General features: G+C 38.7%; 1 protein-coding gene across 1 annotated transcript in view; it reads right to left on the bottom strand.

Annotated features, from left to right (window-relative positions):
* Window positions 1-7,555: 7,555 nt before the first annotated feature.
* The window catches only part of LOC149192825 (Haloacid dehalogenase-like hydrolase (HAD) superfamily protein), a 119,878-nt gene continuing 105,671 nt past the window's right edge, over window positions 7,556-21,762 (bottom strand). The window contains exons 5-6 of the mRNA XM_089404719.1: window positions 8,403-8,556; window positions 7,556-8,298 (exon numbers count right to left, since the gene is read on the bottom strand). Of these exons, the coding sequence (XP_089260845.1) occupies window positions 8,164-8,298; window positions 8,403-8,556 (289 nt within the window). The 3' untranslated portion in view covers window positions 7,556-8,163. The remainder of the gene's footprint in view (window positions 8,299-8,402; window positions 8,557-21,762) is intronic.

Raw genomic sequence — 21,762 nt, 5'->3', positions numbered from 1 at the left:
GATACATCATTCTTGTCTTCAAATAAATGAAGAAAGAATGAAGGATTCGGTAAGCATGTGAGACTGATACTTCTTAGGGATAGAAGTAGCCTCGAGAACTGATACACTTTGAGGATGAGATAGGGCATCCAAAAGAAAGAGTAGTCGAAGAGAAGATTCCTTGAGGATGTGTAAATCCAAGAGAGGAATGATCCTAAAAGGACATAACTTATGAACATCCAGATGGGGTATGTACCTAGAGAGACAATGATGAAGTTGTCTATAAATCATTGTCTCCATAGCATTGTGCTCTAATCTAGTAGAGAGGTAGAGTTATTAGTCAAGGCCTTGCTATATGACAATGTTGGTCGATATGATGAGATGCACTGACATAAGCTGAAAAGATAGCTTATGACATGGCTTACCAATCCAAATATTCTTATAAAAACTTTTCAATGGAAGTATTGTCCTTATACCTGTGGTCAATTATGAATACCTCCCTAGTTAAGATGGAGTGTTGAAAGTTGTAACTAGTTTCGGTCTTCATAACTGTATTTGGATCATGACTTGATGTAATTATTATTGTACTTGTCAAAAGAAAAATATATTTTGTAAAATAAAAACCATTTTATTATGAAATGGGTTTCTTGCCCATTGGTTTTCATGTCTTAGGTCCAAGCACCCATTGAGTTCTCTAGAGTTTTGTATAGATTCAAAAGTCAAAGTCATGATGTAAAGTCCCTTGAAGGGATCATATATCAAGAAAAAAGAAAAATATTTTATGTAAAAGAAATGTCTAGAAACCACCAAAATGATCAGGTCGGCCGGCCCTTAAAGTTAGCCTAGAAGAGACATATGCACCCACTCAAAGGGTTATATAAAGGGAGGAATTCGATCTTCATTACATACACAACTTGGTGATACTTCTCTAATCTGATCTGAGGTAAAAAAGAGGTGCAAAGGAACTAGAAGAAGGCAGTGAAGAAGGAAAGAAGATCTGATCTATGTCTGCCTCTTGCACCCGTGCCAGTTTTCTGTGGAAGACTAGGGCTTCCACAGGTCTGAGGTTTGCAGAAACAATGACAGATTCATGAAGTAGATTTATGGGTGTTTGGCCTGGTATTTTTGTGAGTAGTCTTATGTCTTGGTCTTGGAAGTGTTCATTGAAATAAATTATATAAAAGAGGAAGTTCTCTGGGTTTTCGTGTTGTGGGTTTTGTCCTGGCTTGGAGCCTCTCTCTAGTGTCTCTATTATTTCCATTGTGATCTTCTTGTTTGGTATTTATCTTGATGATGAAAAACTTAATAATTAAAGAAGAAGAACTAAAAGATATCACAAGAACTTGTCAAAGAAAAGAGAAATCAATTATAAAAAACACTTTTACAGTATATCCTGGATTTCTCAACAATTTAGACAAGCACAGATTTTCTACCAGATAATTACTTCCAATGATACAATTATATCTTTAGCATATTCTAGATCATTAAGAAATTACACTTCATAATATTTCAACCATAGATATAGTAGGGAAATAGAGACCACAGTAAAACAATGATGCACAAGAGACAAAAAAATTTATCTTGGGAAAACCCTTAACCAAGGAAAAACCCAGCAAATCTTTTCTTAGGAGAAATTGTCCAATTCAATCAAAATGTACATCTAATTTTCGAGTTAAAATATCATCCCATTGACCATACTATATTTCAAGTCAAAAGAGAGAGAAATTTAAACTTTTGCTCACAAGTCTAGTCAAAGAGGCTGAAATTTGCCTTTTTGTTGCTCCTAGTCAACTGAGGTCAAAGGAATCAAATTTCGGTATTACTACTCCACAAAAAGATTCGCTTAAACTGCAGTGAAAAAAAGAAAAGTCAATGCCAAATTCTTTATCAACCTCCAATAAAAAATGTTAGAATATTCGCTCTAATAAACCAATCAAAAATTTGATCAATGCAGCCGACCAAATAGTCAAAGTCAATGTTGGTCAAACAGAAGCAGAATATGTCAAATTACGCTGGTCAAAATGTCTTCTTCCTCTACATGTGTGAATAGAAACCTTCTTGAGCAGATCCGAATTGGAAATGAGATGCCAAAATGAGAGGTCAAAATGTCAATTTATGTGTGTTTTATCATGTGGGTTTTGACCAAAAGTCAAACCCCTTCAATGGCCAACCTGTCAATTTTATAGCGTACATGAACAATAAAATAATAATTTGTTTTCCTTCGACTTTATTGACTTAAATATTGACCACAACTACAATATTTCAAGAGAATCAAGCAAGCAACAAATACAACACAACCAACCAAGGTACAAACATAAAAGCATAAAGGTAGACACCATGGCTCTCAATTTTTCCACTTGAAATGTGAGAGATTGAAGCCAACTGTCAAAATTAGAGTTGGATTTTATCACAAATATGCCAACTAACGAGTTGTTGCATGTTGGATGACTCGTACCTAAAAGGATGACAAGTGACAACCAACATCCCAATGAATTGGGTGTATCATTCATAGAAGTGGCTATTGATTTTTGTTTGCGATTGTTAGTGATCTGTTGGTTATAATTAGAACCCTTTTATGAATATTTGGAATTTGTGGCACTATAAATTTTGTTCCTTATTATCCTTGCCACAAGGTAAGTATTACGCATTCGATATGCAATGAATTTGAAATACCTGTTGTTTGAACAAAAAAATCAAACACAAAAAATGTGTATGACGTGCTGGTGCGGTAGGTTTTCGCACCCCTCCGCTAGGATCGATTCTTGCCGATGCCGCACGCTGCTACTGCAGCATTTGATTCAAGGATGACGTATATGTTCCAATGTGGTCTGATGTTGACGTATTTTGCTCGCTTCAGCGATATTGTATGATGAAATCTGCTCGCTTCGGCGATATATGATGTATTGTGATTGTTCAGCGGAAATTCGCTCCCCAACTAAAAAAATATTAACCTTATTAAAAATATATATATTTTTTAAATTATATTAATTCAAATTTTTTGGAATGTGATTCGTCAAATAACTTGGATCTGATTTCGCAATGATATCGCTCTCGTCGGAGGATCCTTTGTCATACGCCAAATCTAACCCAACAACGCTCGTTTGGCCTCATTTGGCATTTCTCTATCCACCTAATCCATGGCATCAGCATTGGTTCATGCGCCTATAACTGAAAATCAACTTGTACAATTAATTGACATTGGTTCATGCCCCTATCACTAGCAATTGACCTAGCAATCAACCTGTATAATTAATAGGTTTGAAACCATTAATGGATGACATCAATCAATCACATACATGCTCTTAAAATACTTTATATTATTATTGAAGTGTTTCCCAACTTTGGGTTCCATTCCTAGAGTTTAATAATTTATATATATCTATATTTATAGATGGAACATACAGAGTGACATATTTCACAATTTGTATATTATTAGATATCATTTTTGGGATTCAACTGCGTTAAGTGAGTCATTCAAACGTATGACCATTTCCATGAGAGGTAGTCGTAACTGACTAATTTCTCATGATTTTTTGAATAGTTCACTTAGCACTCATTGCATCGGGTGATGCTCACAAGGGTGAAGAAGTGGAATTGAAACTAGGGGTGTTTAATTTGTATATTCTTAAATGTAACAACTGAATCGCACAGGATTTTAATAATTGTTGGCCAGAATCACCTGATTAATTTACCATTTATTCCATATACATATTGGTCTATTTGGTATAAACAATATTGGGATTAATGATGGACTTGAAAAATTCATCCCTACGTGTTCGGTGAATCCCCTGATTAATTCACTATTAATTATCAATCATCCTCAATGCCATGGAAATAAAATCAGTCAATAAAAAGCAAGTTATTTGTTATAAACAATACTGAGCTTAATCACCCATAATATGTGAGAAATGTTAATAAATTTAATCCTTAAAAACTAAGTTATTTTAATTATTGCCATTAATAAGATTAATTTTTTTAATAAATATTTTATTTTAATTAAACACTTTATTAATTTGAATTCAAGTTTTTGTGATCCATAACTTGTTAATTCATGAAGATGAACTATACTGGCTGATTCGGAAAGCCTCAACGAAATACTTTCTATGTGATTTTTTCCAAAAATTTTCATGGATTAACTTTATTAATTGTTATTTCTTATATAAAAAGAGGGAAACTAATATTTTATTTTTATGTAAAATCTAATTATAATTTTATTTATTTCCTATTTTTATTTTTAATTTCAATTATCTATTTTTTCAAATAATAAAATAATATAATATAAAGCCTGAAAGGACCTTTTAAGAAGGGAAGGTTCTTCTTTCTTCCCCTCAAAGAGCTAGCTATATTTATAAAAATTATAATATAATATAAATATATTTATAAAAATTATAATTTTAAAAATAAAATAGTATAAAATTATTTATAAAATTTATAATTTTATTTTATTTATTTCCTATTGTTATTTTTAATTTCAATTATCTATTTTCCAAATAATAAAATAATATAATATAAATATATTTTTAAAATTAATATTTTTAAAAATAAAATAGTATAAAATATATTTATAAAATTTATAATTTTATATATTCCAAAATAATAATTGTTATTTATATTTTTGTATATTTTATTTTAATGTACCATGTAATACATTATAATTTAATTTATTTCATATTCTTGTTTTTAATTTCAATTTATTTTCAAAATAATTTTAATTATCTATTTCTTAAATAATATTTTATTAAAATATTATTTAAAAATAAAACTATATAAATATATCTACACAATTCCTCATGTCGGTCAAGCTATTAATAGCCAGTGAGAAAACATGCATCCACGAGGAGGGCGTGCAGGTGAGTCAAGTGATTCATTCTATGGTGGCTTCCTCCGTCCTATCGAGCCCGTGAGGGGCTTGGGTCTAAGGTGAGCCACATTTGTTTGATGCCACTATGAGGTATAGACCCTTTGCCCTTTACTAACTCGGTTTGGTGTTTAAAATTTGAAAGAGAGGGATATATACATTCAACAAAACCATCACAACAAAATCTTTAAATGGGAAATGGGATTAATGCAGAATTTCTAAAACAGATTAGGATTAATAAGTTATAAAATGCATATTCCATGAAAATAATAAATATTAGTCTACTTATATAAACATTTAATACATTGAAATAATGTCATTCAGATTTAATTATGTTACCAATTTCTAGGCTTGGCATTGCTATAGCAGATTCTATGTTTCTATAGAATATATAATACAGAATCATTGTGACATGGCAGCCAGAGAGATGTAACATGATAGCATATGCATGCTTCAATAGGCAGTTCGCTAACATGGAAATTTGAGTTAAATAAAAATGATTATATTTCTCTCAATCATTTTAATGAAAGTTTAGGTTTTTACAGCACAGGACGGATAGGTTCTAATTTTACAGTATTTTTTGCTGTATATATCAGCCATCTACGCACTACATAATTTTTTGTATTTTTGTATAAATATTTACAAATCTGTGATTGTATATTTTTAGTGGGTAATTTATGTACAAACTTATATATTTAGAAGGCTATGGCCACAATATTTTTTTTTTTAAATAGGAGGGGCTAGTTCCCTTAAGAAGCATTTATGGGCCCTCTTTTTGTACATATATACTTGTCAGAACACGCAATTGTCGCATCTCGTTACATCACATTACAACCACATTGAAACTTGATATACGCTGCTGTGCAGCGATACAAATCGGGGATCGAACGATGGTGGGGTGCATGGCAGCCGTCTGCCCCGACCATCGAGCCATGCACTCGCGTGTGTGTCTATGCCCACAATATACAGGAGATGCCACAGGCATTTACAACATGTAATTTTCCAAATTAATAGAAAATTACAATTTTTCCCCCGGGAAAAGAAAGTTTCCATTTTTACTCTAATTTAGCTATATTTAAATTAAACAAGAATATCTACAATGTAGTCTTTATTCAAATGTAGCAGTTGATTCATAGTTTTCAAAGTTCAATAATTAAACTAAGCAGTAAGGAAATTGATTCATAATTTTCAAAGTTCAATAATTAAACTAAGTAGCAAGGAAGGCTAACTATCCCCCTTGTTTAATCTTGAACTGTGACCATCTAATATAAAAATATTTTTTTAAAATGATTTTCTATAATATGCCTTTACCACTTTTTTAAATATTTACACCACACCAATTTTTAATATAAATTTATAACATAACTTTTAATATAAATTTATAACATAATTGGGTAAAGAAAATCCCATTTATGGCTCGAAACATGTACTCTCGAGTTAGAAAAGTTTAGAATGGATCAGTGTAACCCGGCACCAGTGCCATTGCAGCAGAACATCAAATTGCAGTGTGAGGATGGCTCAAAAGCGGTGGATGCAACACTTTACAGACCGCTGGTTGGGAGTCTAATCTACCTAACCACCACTAGACCTGATTTGGCTTACGCAGTCAGTTTGCTAAGCCAATTTATGTCTAAGCCACTTGAAAGCCATTGGAATGCGGCGAAGAATGTTTTGAGATATCTACAAGGTACTGTAGATTATGGAATTATTTACACTGACTCTTCTGATGTTAGATTCACGGGATTTGCAGATTCAGATTGGGCAGGAAATGTAGATGATTGTAGATCTATAACAGGTTATGTATTCAGTATTGGATCCGAGGTGATCATATGGAGCGGCAAGAAGCAGAACATAGTCTCCTTGTCCTCAGCCGGCGCAGAGTATCAAGCTATGTGTGCAGCAATGTGTGAGGCGGTTTGGTTGCGGAGACTTCTCTAGGATGTTGGGGAAGAGCAGAGAGTCGCAACAACAATCAGATGCGAGAATCAGAGTTCAATCAAGCTGGCCAATAATCCGGTGTTTCACAAAAACACTAAACATATTGATACTCAATTCCACTTTTGTCAGGGAGAAAGTGCAATTCAAAGAAATTAATCTAGAATATTGTAACACATGTGATAATGTTGCGAACATTTTCACTAAGCCTCTTGGAAAAGTCAAGTTTCAAATGTTTAGGGAGATGTTAGGCATATATGTGAACTCATTCTCCATTAAGGGGGAGTGTTGAAGATAATGGAGAATATCCTAGAATAGGTAGAGTTGGTTCACATAACCTTAGGATAGGAATTAGTTTCTATTTCTTAGAATGCTGTTCTAACTTCCCTAAAACCATGTTTTCTATTTAATGTGTAATGTGCGCTAACAAGCAAGTTTTATTTTTTAATACAAACATTGCCATTTTAATCATCACTTAAATAACTCCTGCCTAATAACTCCTGCCTAATAAAATATCAAGGAAGAATACTAATATTAAGGTTCACTTGGAATTTCAAATGGATGAATCCTTTTGAGAAGTCATCTGTGATATTAGTTTTAAACATCACTAGTATATGTCAATCCTTACCAGTATAAACTGAACCGCAAAATAGGCTACTCGTGCTCATCATTTATTCATATTCATATATATTTTCATTATGATACTGTTCAATAAGAATCCCATATCGAAAATAAGGGTTTTCAGCAGCGAGATATTTTGCTCCAAATAAATGACACATCATGGCCCATTAGAAGTACAATGGTATATTCATGTTAATGAAAGTTTCAAGTATTTATATTCAACAAACTAATTTAAGGACAAAGATCTCCAAAGATACGTATACATTAAGTTCTCAAGGCCTTGAAATCAAACTCTGTCAAACGCATTTCTTTGTTTCTGTACATTACAAGGTTCCAGATAAGATTGCTGGATCCTTTTGTGGCGAGATAGAACAGAATCACAGATCATGGTTGTAACCACCCCCTGGCAATTAGGCCTAGGCCTTATTTTATTATCAGTGACCTTGAAAACATGACAACTTTGTTGTAAAAGAAAAGGAGAAGCAAGAGCCGGTTCAACCTTCCCAATAGAGATTTCATACAGATTCCAATATGCATGTCTAGATAAAACACCACCTTATCCTCTTGGCCGCATGTGGCGAAGTAGATTCCACCGGGTGAAAGAATCCATTCCCAGAAATAATTTTCAAACTTGTAAATTCCAAGAGGGGAAAGAAACAATAACCAGAATCCATTTTCAGATTCTGCATACATAATACGCCTGCATCACTGGATACGTACACCTTTACTTTGACCCAAAATGACAAAGAGTATCCAAAATCAAAACCAAGTCACAAGGGCCACTCAGAGGCTGGAATGCCACGCTTTTGAAACCATGCAGGCATGTGAAATCTTTCATACAACACAGGGCGCACGTCCTCCTGAGTGGCAAGATGCTTCAACAGAGGTAAGAGTACCTGTAAAAGCTGACCCATAACAAACAATGCCACTATCGTAAGACGAGGATGAACTCTTGCGTTAAGCAACATAATATTTTCTTGTATAAACAGTTTCATTACGTAAATCATACCTGATTATCATCTGAGTGTGCTCCAGTGAAAGAAACGCAAGGTATACCGTTTAAAGGTTGCAGTAAAAAGCTGAAAGGATTATTGTCAATAATGACTGTCCGGCGAAGATCACGAGCGAGACGTGACAAATCCTTGACATGCTCTCGGTATTTTCTGTTTCATCAATAAAGAATTCCCCATAAAGACTCGATATTGAGCTATAATCTGCAATTCTTATGTTCGGTGTTCAAAGTAGATCAATCCGCATTTGTGGTAAAGGCAATCTTGCTAGAAAATCATGCTTACAGACTGAATAAGATAAATGTCTCCCGTAAGTTAAATTCATGTAAACATTGATGCTCGTGCAATAATAGACGAAAAAGAAAGCCAACCAGCCATGGATAATGAAAAACCTGGTGACTCTTCTCGATATAAACTTAAATCATAAAGTGAATCTCGAAATTTTCTTGTAATAAGAACGTAAATTATGGAAGATTATAAATATTACATATTGCAGCCTTGACGATGTTAATGGCAAGTTGAATGGTGCAATAACAGGTCGATCACTGCTACATGTCATGTCAGGGAGCGAACCATACAGTCATGATCTTCATAAAAGCCGTTGTCGGGGACAGTCATTTCCCGTCAAAATCTGGCATTTTTTTAAAAATAGTATTTTGATGGTAGAAATGGAATTAGGGTCATTAAATTTAATCGAGAGCACCTGTTAGCTCTGCTATGCAGCACTGACTTTCTAAGATCAGAAAGAAGCTTGGTCTGTTTGGTTGTGTCCAAAAGGGGCTCACATTGGTCACTTTTCCTTTTCTTCCTTCACCCCACTCACCTCTAAACCTTTCCCATTCCCTAAAGAAACCTTCTAAAATCTGACAAAGTCCCTTTTGGCGCCAGCTCTAAGCGCAAAGCCAAACCAACTATAAAACCTTACCCATACGCCTGCACGCGCTCATAAACCCGTCATCGCTTTCCCGCCGTTGATCATTCCCCAACAATCTAACAGCCCACATCGCACCCGATAAAGGTGACCCGCTCGACCAATTTCCACCGTCAGATCATCTCCGCCAGATCTGACGGTCTTCGCATACATCACACAGGCAACTTGATCAAGCGATAGCGTGCGATGAGAGTGGTTTTTCTCTCTCATCCGCTGCTATGTGTCGATCATTGAGTGGAATCACTCGTCCCCCAACATTTACCACTTAACGCCCGAAAACGGTGCGATGAAAACCGTTACCGCTCGACCAAACCGCCCTTGCCCGTTAAACGCCCGTGCAACTCCGTTTCCCGAGGACTGTCCGATCTGTCCACTGAAGATCCAACGGCCCTAACACACCCCGCTCCCATCTCGGCCGATAGCCTCCACCGGGCCATTTCCACCGTCCATTTCCCCAATCTGACGGTCATCTCTCCCTCTCATCCCAACTGTCCACTTACCCATGCATCCCACGTCCTATGACCATTCTGTTGCCCGAAGAAGGAGATAACCCGCTATGCTCGACTGACAACAGTCGGACCCCCAACAACCATATTTAACATAAAGCATAGCCAAAGGAGAAAATGACATAGCACAACTCTGTAACTGAATTTATCAGTCATGGACTCCACCAATACGAGCACTCTAACCACCTAAAGGACAACACCGCAGTTGTGCGGATCAGATTTACACAATGAAGCAAGCAACCTCATTCAGAGACTCCATCAGGCAGTTAAATGCAGTTGGTGGTCAATTAAGACCCCTCCATACCTAAACGCAGGTGCCATTGTAATGTAAGCTTATAAATACCCAGAAGAAAGATGTAATCAGGGTTGACATTTGATGTAAGGTTAAACTTCTGGATACTGTAGACATTTTGTCACTTGCAGCATCTCATCTTCATTTTCAGCAGATACAAGCTTCTTTTGTTGTTCACTGTTCACTGTCCATTTTCCTCTGTTCTAAGCTTGTACCTGATATGCTGTGTTCTTGATCTCTTGATGTTTAGCACTAGATAACTGTCATCTTATCTCTGTGTTAGAATCTTGAATGCATCACTGAATAAGTTTCTCAGGTTTCTTTCTATCTAATGCAGGAGAGTTGTCATCCTGTCTTTGCATTAATAGATTAAATTTGCAGGTTTCTGTACTAGTTGCAGCCAGTCATCACATGGTCTTGCGTATCTGCTGGTGTGGTTAGTATTCTCCATATTCACCTAATATCCAAAACTGTGAGCATTGGTGGTCTAAAGCCTTGTAGTCTGAGGGTGTTCATGCATGTCTGGAGTGAAACAGAATAGAAGTGGTTATCTGGCTTGAACCAAACCATCATACCTTCCATTAAACCTTGCAACAATAGTTGAGTATATATGTTCCCAGGCATCTCCGAGCTACAACCTAGGAGAGTTTCTTCGAATCCTAATATAATTGGCGTCGTTGCCAGGGAGAGGAGATTGAAGCTCAACTTCTCTAAGAAAACGACCAGTGTTTTAAGAAACGGCCATTTCGATACCGAAACGGTCGGGTTGATCCGAGCCATTACCCTCAGCTGTGACCCGGCCCTTGGAACGGTTCGACTGGCCGAGTCATGGCTGACTCGGCGAACTCGGCCGTTTCCGTTATGACTCGGCCGAGTCACAAAAAAACGCCCAGGCACACGTCAAACTGCGATTTAATAAATTTTTAATGGATTTTTAAAGTGTTTTTTGGTTGGTTTGGACTCCAAGCAGTTATATGAATTTGCTAAATGACTTATGGGATCCATTTCCCGCTCCCAAACCCTATTTAACACACCCAAGTGCTCTCATTCTCTCACAGCAATCTTATGCATTTGAGTGAGAGTCTTCTTTGAGAGTTAGTAAGCAGTTCTTGAGCTTGTTTTGGAGCAGCAGTGAGGAGTCTTGGAGGAGCATTGTAGCTGGAGTGAGGAGCTTCTTGGGCAGCGATTTGGAGCAGCATTGAGGAGCTGATTCTTGGAGCAAGCTTGAGGAGGCAGTTTGTGCCTGGAGGTATTTTTTTTCACCTCTATAAATCTGTTTTTGCTTAGTAAATTTTAGGTGCATATCTAGAAAGCTTAGAGAGTGTTTTTTGTCAAATAAATGAACATTGAATCAAGGTTTTTTTTTTTTTTTTCATTTTCAAATTGTTTGATTTCATTTCCTAGTCAAAAAATGAAACCTAGAGCAAGAGATCCTGCTTGGGCATATGTTGAAATGGTTGATAGTCAAATGCAATGCAAATGTTGCCATAGGAAAATTAAGGAAGGTCCTGGGGGCATTAATAAGCTGAAACAACACTTGGCAGAGATTAGAGGCCAAATTACCCCATGTACCTCACCAGAAATTGGGGAGATTAGGAAGAATTTGTTGGCCGGCTTTGAGAAATTTAAAGAAGATAAGGCTAGGCAAAGAGACATACAGGCTGAAATTGGGAGGAAGAGGGAGATACAAAAAATGATGGCTGCCAACCCCCATTATGATATTGAGGGTTCTTCTTGTATCTCTCAAACTGATACATCCAACCCTTTCCGATATGTTCCTCCCTCTTTTGGTTCTGTTCAAGATAAAGGAAAGGGTAGAATGAAAAAGGGTGATGTGACTATCAAAAGTTATTTCACTCCCTCCTCTCCATCAGATGCACATGGTCCTGAAGTTAGTAAAACTCAAATGCAGCCCACTTTAGATGACCATTGGAAGAAAGAATTGAGGGAGACTGCTTGTGAGTACATAGCTAGATGGTGGTATGATGCTCATATCCCCTTTAATGTTGCTCGTTCACCATATTATGAGCCTATGTTTGATGCCATACATGCTGCTGGAAAAGACTTCAAAGGCCCTACTATGCATGAGCTAAGGGGGTTTCTTTTGCAGAAAGAAATTCAATCCATTAATGAGTATTTGCAAGAGTTCAAGGACTCATGGACAAGAACAGGGTGTACCATCATGTCAGATGGATGGACTGATCAAAGAAACCGTACCATCATAAACTTTCTTGTCTTCTGCCCACAGGGAACCATGTTTTTAAAATCAGTTGATGCATCTGATAAGGTAAAAGATGGCCACTTGTTGTTTCAGCTATTGGATCAGGTTGTTGAAGAGGTGGGGGTGGCTAATGTTGTTCAACTCATCACAGATAATGCCTCTAACTATGTTCTTACTGGTAAACTGTTAGAGGAAAAACACAAGACCATCTTTTGGACCCCATGCGCTGCACATTGCATAGACCTCATGCTTGAGGATATTGGAAAATTAGATTGGGTCAAAAACACTATAGATCATGCAATCATACATTGATTTTGAGCCTCATGAGGAAACATACTGGGGGCAAGGATATTATTAGGCTTGCCATCACTAGATTTGCTACACATTTTTTGACATTGCAATCTATGCTTTCCCAACATAGAAACTTGCAAAATATGTTTTTCAGTGATGAATGGAATCAAAGAAATTGGTCTAACAAACCGGAAGGCAAAGAATTGAAAAGGAAAGTCTATGAAGAAACTTTTTGGAGAAAGGCAGCAGAGATTGTGAAGCTTGCTGAGCCACTAGTTAAGGTGTTGCAGTTGGTGGATGGGGAAAGGTTGGCTATGGGCTTCATTTATAAGGCTATGGATCAAGCAAAGGAGCAAATAAAGATGGTATACAAGGATAGAGTGGCAAAGTATGGGCCCATTTGGGCAATCATTGATGAAAGATGGAACAATCAACTCCATCGCCGTATACATGCAGCTGGGTATTTTTTGAACCCACGGTATCATTATAAAGCTAAGGAGTCAGGAGCTTTGAGGGGGGAGGCCAGAGATGGACTGATTGATTGCATTGATTGCATGATCCAATTGGAGTCTGATCAGCTGGAGATACACCGACAGGCCACAATCTTCGGCAATGCTTCAGGTACCTTTGGGAAGAACCTAGCAAAGATTGCAAGAGAAGCAGATGAGATAGGTAAACAAAAATTTCAATTTTCAAATTCTTAATAGTTTTACTTCTTTTTTTAAGTTTGTTAAATCATTTATAATTTGAAAGTTAGATATAATTTGTAATTTTGTTGAGCTAACTCATTACACTCCTATGCGTTTTGCAGCACAATGATGGGAGGCCTTTGGTGGCCATTGTCCTGAATTGCAAAGGTTTGCAATTCGTATTTTGAGTCAAACTTGCAGTGCATTTGGTTGTGAGCGCAATTGGTCTGTCTTTGAGAGGATTCACACAAAGAAGAGAAACCGTTTGGATCAAAAACGGTTAAATGATCTAGTTTATGTCCAATACAACCTTCGGCTCAAACGAAAACCATTTGCTGAACAAAAGACCTGATTCAGACCCCATTGTGTTGGAAGACATTGATCCAACATCAGATTGGGTAGTGGAGAGTCGTCCAACAGAGTTTGATCCTGATGAGGATCTTGATTTAGATTTAGATATGGAGACATCAGTTGAACTTGAACATGTTGTTCAACTTCAGCCTGTTCAGTTGAATGCAGATCCCAATCCACCAGCCTCAGTCTCACAGCCAGCAAGGACTCCAGTTGTAGGTGCTTCCTCTGCTCAGCCACGACAGAAGCGCAGCCGCATATCTACTCTATCTCAGCTTGCATCTGCTGCAGTTGCACAGCTTGCTAGTGGTACCACTTCTACAGTTGCAGTTGGAGATGATGATGAGGAGGAGGAGCCATGGGGCCCCCTGTCTGACTCTGATGATGATGATCCAGAGATTGATCGACATGATCTTGGCTCCTCTGGTAGTAGCTACTAGCCAGTAGTACTAGTACTGGACTCTGGTCACCGTCACAGTTTACTTTTGTTGTAGAGGCCATTTCTAGCCTCCTTGGTTATGCGTTTTTTGTTTTGAGTCTTTGATCATGTATGACAGTTGACTATGTATTGCCATTGGGTACCATTTTGATATAATGGATTGGTTCATGAGCCTACTTTGATCATATGTTGTCTTCCATCTATATTATAATGCTATGTGTTTGGAAACATGAATGAAAATCTTTAAAATTATGTTTAAAATCTTTAAAATTATGTTTTTTTATAAAAAAAAAAAATATTTAATGTATTTTTTACAACGACCGAGTCACTGAAATCGAGTCGGCCGAGTCATTACCATTTCGGAGTTGGAGTCGAAGTCGATCCTCGGCCGAGTCGGAGTCAGAGTTTTAAAACTATGAAAACGACACAGATCCAGTGTTGATGATAGACAAAGTTTGGACACATTTTTGATTGTAATCATCTATCTGGCGACTCTACTGGAGGCCTAACCTTTTAACCACTCCACATCACAATTCTAGCTCAGTTTGTGAAACACACTCGAAGAAATCCTCAGAAATCACGAGCTAACCCAGTGCCTGACCCTGAGAAGATTGTCAAGAAAAGCAAGATATCACGAAAAGGAGCATCAGGATCAGGTAAGCTTAAACAATCTTGTGTATCTCTGCAAGAAAGGCTTGTAACTGAGCATGCACATGTTGAAAATATAGAGCCTAGCACTATCAGTGAAGAAATACTCTCAGAGATTCATAAAGCTCCTCGTTCAATAAGTCCCCCTTCAGATATTAACCCACAGAAAACCTCCCCTCCTGTCCATAATATTCCTTTAGCCCTGTCATTCATTTCTCAGCTTTCTATCATCCAAACTATCAGTACCCTTCCATCTACCCAGTCATGGCAGGCCCACAAGCACCCACGAAAAAGGAAAGAATCATCACTGCTAGGTATGGACCCTTGGTTTTGCCTATTCCTTTGAATGCCATGCCTGCAGGAGAATATCAGAAATACATGCCTAAGTTCACTAGGACAGAGGGAGTAACCACTGAAGAACACCTTGAGTCTTTTTATAGCTATGTTGATAACCTAGATATCAGTGAAGATGATGTGTGGATGAGAGTATTTGTCCAAAGCCTTGATGGAGAGGCTAGAAAGTGGTTCAGAGCGCTGACTCCTAGGTCTATAGCAGACATTGAAGCATTAAACGATGTATTTTTAAAGCATTAGGGAGATAAGAAAGACCTGCTATACTACCATACTGAGTTTGGCAACCTGAAAAGGGAAAATGGGGAGTCATTGTCTGATTTTAATAAAAGATTCAATCGTATGTATAGCAAGATATCAGCTGAATTCAAGCCTACCCCTATCTCTGCGAAAATCACCTATGCCAATGCCTTGGATTCTGATTTCTGCCTGCTATTAAGAAAGAGACGATGTGCTTCCCTAGCTGAAATGCAAGATGCAACCTTGGAGGCTGTAGAGAAACTCAAAAGACATGCTGATAGGATGCAGAGAGGTGAGTCTTCCTCTTCTTCTTCATCTTCAGAACCCAAAATAGACAAAATGATAGTCATTGGTTACTGAAATATCCAAACTAAAGCTTGAGCAAAGTCCTGGGAAAGCAAGGCTTCCTAATACATTTGCTCCTAGAAATCCAAATCCATACAGAAGAGCAAATGAACAATTGCGGATCATTCAGAGGGTCAAAGAGGCCAGTGAAGAACAAAGGGTTAAGACTCTTTTCCAGCACATATTCATGGAGGAGGAGCAGTTTGATGAAGAGGATGAGATTCACTGCATGGAAGACAAGGACAACACTGCCTTTTTGACATTAGCTGCCTACAAAGAGTCACTATTCAGGGACTAGACCAGTCAAGAGTGGGACAGAGAAGTTGTTCTACAGACTGAAGATCAACAAAGATATAACTTGAAGTCAAGAATGAGTAATGTCAAAGAGAATCCTGCTCAAAGGACTACAGTCCCCTTAGAGTAGCAGGTCAGCAAGCAGAAGCGGCCGACCGTTGATCCTACCATCCTGAAAGCACCAGCTCAAGAGGTAAGAGGCCCTGACAAGTCCCCTTCCTCTTTCAGTTTTCAATCAGAAGTCCAGAAGTTAAAAATATTTGTACCTCTGATAAAACTTGTAAATAGTGAGGTCTTTAAGAAGCCCATCCTTGATGCCCTTGAGCTGAAAGCCACACAAGCATCCAATGACTGTGAATTTACAAGATGATAAACTTGCAGTTGTGCTTAGCTCAATGACTGAACCTGTTGATGACAATTCCCCATCATTTTATGTCTCCTTGACCATTCATGACAAAATCCTCCACAACTGTCTGCTCGACACAGGTGCCAGCCATAATCTGATGCCCAAAGCTGTCATGGAAGAGTTAGGCCTTGATATTACCAGACCTTATCATGACTTGTTCTCCTTTAATTCAAGGAAGGTGAAATGTCTGGGGTTAATCAGAGACTTAGCCATCACCCTGACTCAACTGCCCATGAAGAGCATGATGATGAATATTGTGGTAGCTGATGTCCCCCCTAAGTTTGGTATGCTACTTTCCAGAGGGTGGATTAAGAGGTTGGGTGGGACATTGCAAAATGACTTATCTTATGCCATTGTCCCAATTTTTGGAGGAGAAAGCAGAAGACTATACAAGGAAGCCCAGCTGGCCTATATCATCAGTGATGAGAAGAATCCCACTAATCATCCCATTTACGTTGTGGACACTGATTTTGGAGCATGTATTCTCCAAATTGAAGAATCCCATAGGGCCTCGGTGCAGCTCAAGAAACCAGTATGTCAGGCCATGGAAGAGGAAGGGACACAGACTTGGGATATGTTCTTTGATGGAGCCTGTTCAAAGGAAACTGCAGGAGCAGGAGTGGTGCTGGTGTCTCCAAAACAAGAAAGCACACATCTGTCTTTTAAGCTGACTTTTCAAGTCACCAACAATATAGCAGAGTATGAGGCTCTGATATTGGGCTTAAACGCTGCCAAGGACATAGGAATCAGAGACATAAAGGTATTTGGAGATGCTGATCTCATCATTCAACAAGTGAACAAAACGTTCCAAGCAAGGCACTCGAGGCTGAGAGCATACAGAGATGAGGTATGGGGACTCAAAGATGCTTTTGATAGCTTTTGTATCTCATATATTCCTAGAGTGAAAAATCAGCTCGTTGATTCCCTTGTTGTGTCTGCTAGCATGTTCATCCCTCCCATGCCCCTAGATTGTCTTATCAAGTCCAGGTAAAATATAGACCATCCTTGCCTAATAATGTTCAGCACTGGAAAGTTTTTGAGGACGATGACGAAGTAAAAAGGTTTATGCAAGTCATTGATGAATCTTTGAAATGCAAATTGATCAAGAGAATGAAACCTTGGAGGAATGCCCCCAGCCCCAGCTAAGGAACAAAATTGGCCAAGACAGTATTGTACAGTTGCCTAGCAATCATATACCTAAAGGGCTAGTGCCTCTAGAGGAGCTGTTTGACCATAATGATGTGCCTCATAAGGTTGCCCAAAAAGAAAATCAGTCTGCAATCCATAGACATAACATAGGGAGTCCAGATCATCCAAAGTATATAAATCTGTCCACCCATTTGTCTGCTGCACAAAGTTCTGAGTACTGCACCTTGATGAAGCAATTCGCTGATGTCTTTGCCTAGGAATACATTGATCTTAAAACTTATGACAAAAATGTCATCCAACATAAGATCCCATTGGAGAAAGACACCATTCCTTTCAAACAGAAGCTGAGACCCATTAATCTTTTGCTCCTCCCTCTGATTGAAAAAGAAATCAAGAAGTTATTGGCCGCCAAAATCATAGTTCCCCTAAAATATTCGAAGTAGGTAGCCAACTTGGTAGTGGTGAGGAAGAAAAGTGGAGAAATCAGGCTATGCATTGATTTCAGGAACCTGAACAAATATTCTAGAAAAGACAACTATCCCCTGCCAAAGATGGAACATTTGCTACAGAATGTCTCAAGAGCCAAAAATATGTCTTTTCTGGATGGATTTTTAGGGTATAACCAAGTTGCTGTACATCCAGATGACCAAGAAAACACTGCTTTCACCACTCCTTGGGGAACTTTTATGTACTCTAAGATTCCCTTTGCGCTGATGAATGTTGGAGCTAACTTTCAGAGAGCCATGGATATAGCGTTTGTAGGAGAAAAGGATAAGTTCGTCCTTGTCTACCTGGATGATATAACAGTATACTGCAGCATCCATCAAGATCATTTACAACATTTGAAGAAAGTGTTTCTGAAGTGCAGAAGCTTTGGGATATCAGTGAATCCTAAGAAGTCACAATTTGCTTTAGAAGAGGACAAGCTTCTAGGACACATTGTTTCTACTGCAGGTGTCAAGATTGACCCAGAGAGAGTGAAAGCGATACAAACCTTGTCTGTCCCAAGATCAAAAAAGGACATCCAATCCTTTCTGAGCAACATAAATTTTGTAAGAAGGTTTATTCCTAATTTTGCAGAATTGGTAAAACACATCACCTCTATGTTGAAAAAGGGATCAAAGATCAAATGGACTGATGCAGCAAGAAGATCTTTTGAAGCCATCAAAAGAGCTATTATGGAAGCTCCCACTTTAATCAGCCCAGACAATAGCAAGGAGTTCCACATCTTCTCCTTTGCTTCCGGTGACACCCTTGCAGCAATCTTATTGCAAAAAGATGATGGAGATTTAGAGCATCCAGTGGCATTTTTCAGCAAAACCTTAAGGGATGCTGAACTAAGGTATGATATTATCGAAAAACAAGCTTATGCTCTTATCAAATCTTTAAAAGCTTTCCGAATCTACATTCTGCACTCCAAGGTAATTGCATATGTGCCCTCTGCTTTAGTGAAGGATGTCCTAACGTAGCCAGATGTTGATGGAAGAAGGGCTAAATGGATTGCAAAGCTTATTGAATTCAACATAGAATTGAAGCCCACCAAGCTTGTCAAGGGCCAGGGCCTTGCTCAGCTGATGGCTGAAGAAAATTGCAAAATGCTTGACATAAACTGCATGGGTACAAATTCAGAGGATGGACAGACAGAAGAAGCAACAGTAGGACAAGGACATGACTGGTTGTTGGCTGAAAATCTAGCTTCTTGTGAGTGGTATTTTAGAATAGCTCAATTTTTGCTTAAGCTAGAAGTCCCCCCAGGCCTTAGTTCAAGCCAAGCTAGGACTATTAAGCTTAGAGCAACCAGGTTCTGTATTCATGAAAACTTGCTTTATTGGAGGGATCCATTTGGAATCCTTTTAAGATGTCTGGACAAGGAACAATCTATGGAGGTCATGCATCAGTTTCATTCCATCATCTGTGGAGGACATCATTATTGGAAAACCACAGTCCACAAGATCCTCAAAGCTGAGTATTATTGGCCCACTCTATTTTCTGATGTCTTTTCATTTGTAAGATCCTGTGACAAATGCCAGAGGTTTGAAGGAAAACAGCAGTTGAAGTCCTTACCCTTGAAGCCAATACATGCCAGTGGCCCTTTCCAACAGTGGGGCTTGGATTTCATACGGGAAATTAATCCACATTCTAGTGGCTAGCACAGATGGATCTTAGTAGCCACTGACTACTTCACTAAATGGATTGAAGCCATCCCTACTAGGAAAGCAAATCACGATGTTGTCATGAAGTTCTTGACAGAAAACATTTTCACCAGGTTTGGCTATCCACACAAATTGGTTACAGACAATGCAGCAACCTTTAGGGCAAAAGAGTTGGTGGACATGTGTGACTCAATGGGCATTAAACTAGTGCATTCCACCTCATATTACCCTCAAGGTAATGGTCTAGCAGAATCATCCAATAAGAGCCTGATAAGGATAATCAAAAAGCTGCTGGAAGACAACAAAAGGAACTGGGATTCCAAACTGAAGTTTGCATTGTGGGCTGACAGGGTGACCACCAAGAAATCCACAGGGAATTCTTCGTTCAAGCTGGTATATGGCACTGAGGTTGTATTCCCAATCCAGTTGACCCTCCCTGTGGCCAAGTTCTTGCAGGAAGAGCAGAATGAGGAAAATGACATGGCAAAGAGGATTAGTGACTTGGCTGAAGTGCATCAAATCAGAGATCAATTGATTGAAAAGTCTGCAGCACATCAAAAGAGAATCAAGGAAGCCTTTGACAAAAAGGCAAAGATGGACAATTTTCAAATTGGAGACTTGGTTCTTAAATGGGATGCACTGAAGGAAAAGAAAGGCAATCATGGGAAGTTCGATGCTCTGTGGACTAGACCTTTTGTCATTGCTCAGGTCCAGGGGAACAACACTTTCATGCTGCAAAGTATGGAAGGAGAAACAGTTTTTGATGGCCCAGTCAATGGGCGGTTTTTGAAAGTTTATGTTAATTAAGGCCTTTAGGCCTTAGCATTGTAAATATGTTCCTTTTACAAGTTTTAGTGTAGGCTTAATTAGACTCCATGCCCAATGGAACACTAGGAAATATTGTTGATCTTGTTTTTGTATGAAAGGCAGTGGTCTACGGTTCTTGAAACCTCATAGGGAGGCTTTCATCCCCAGAAGGAGCCAGTGTTAGCTCTGCTATGCAACGCTGACTTTCTAAGGTCAGAAAGAAGCATGGTCTGTTTGATTGTGTCCAAAAGAGGCTCACATTGGTCACTTTTCATTTTCTTCCTTCACCCCGCTCACCTCTAAACCTTTCCCATTCCCTAAATAAACCTTCTAAAATCCAACAAAGTCCCTTTTGGCCCCAGCTCTAAGCGCAGAGCAAAACCAACCATAAAACCTTACCCATATGCCCGCACGCGCTCATAAACCCCTCATCGCTTTCCCGTTGTTGATCATTCCCCGACAATCTAACGGCCCACATCGCACCCGATAAAGGTGACCCGCTCAACCAATTTCCACCGTCAAATCATCTCCACCAGATCTGACGGTCTTTGCATACATCGCGCAGACAACTTGATCGAGTGATAGCACGCGATGAGAGCGGTTTTTCTCTCTCATTTGTTGCTATGTGTCGATCATTGAGTGGAATTGCTCGTCCCCGGGCATTTACCACTTAGCACCCGAAAGCGGTGCAATGAAAACCGTTACCGCCCGACCAAACCGCCCTTGCCCGTTAAATGCCCGTGCAACTCTGTTTCCCGAAGACCGTCCGATCTGTCCACTGAAGATCCAATGGCCCTAACACCGCTTCCATCTCGGCCGATAGCCTCCACCAGGCATTTCCGCCCTCCATTTCCTCGATCTGACGGTCATCTCTCCCTCTCATCCCAACTGTCCACTTACCCATGCATCCCACGTCCTATGACCATTCTGTTGCCCGAAGAAAGAGATAACCCGCTTTGCTCGACTAACAACAGTCAGACCCCCAACAACCATATTTAACATAAAGCATGGCCAAAGGAGAAAAGGACATAGCACGACTCTGTAACTGAATTTATCAATCATGGACTCCACTGGTACGAGCACTCCAACCGCCTAAAGGACAGCACAGTAGTTGTGCGGATCAGATTTACACAGTGAAGCAAGCAACCTCATTCAGAGACTCCATTAGGCAGTTAAATGCAGTTGGTAGTCAATTAAGACCCCTCCATACCCAAATAGCTAGGTGCCATTCTAATGTAAGCTTATA

Source organism: Pinus tabuliformis, chromosome 2_2 (assembly GCF_031772625.1).
Source record: "Pinus tabuliformis cultivar Carrire ecotype Pingquan chromosome 2_2, CPIR1, whole genome shotgun sequence".
NCBI classification, from domain to species: domain Eukaryota; kingdom Viridiplantae; phylum Streptophyta; class Pinopsida; order Pinales; family Pinaceae; genus Pinus; species Pinus tabuliformis.
The sequence above is the reverse complement of the archived record's forward strand: the minus strand, read 5'-3'. Positions and strand labels throughout refer to the sequence as shown.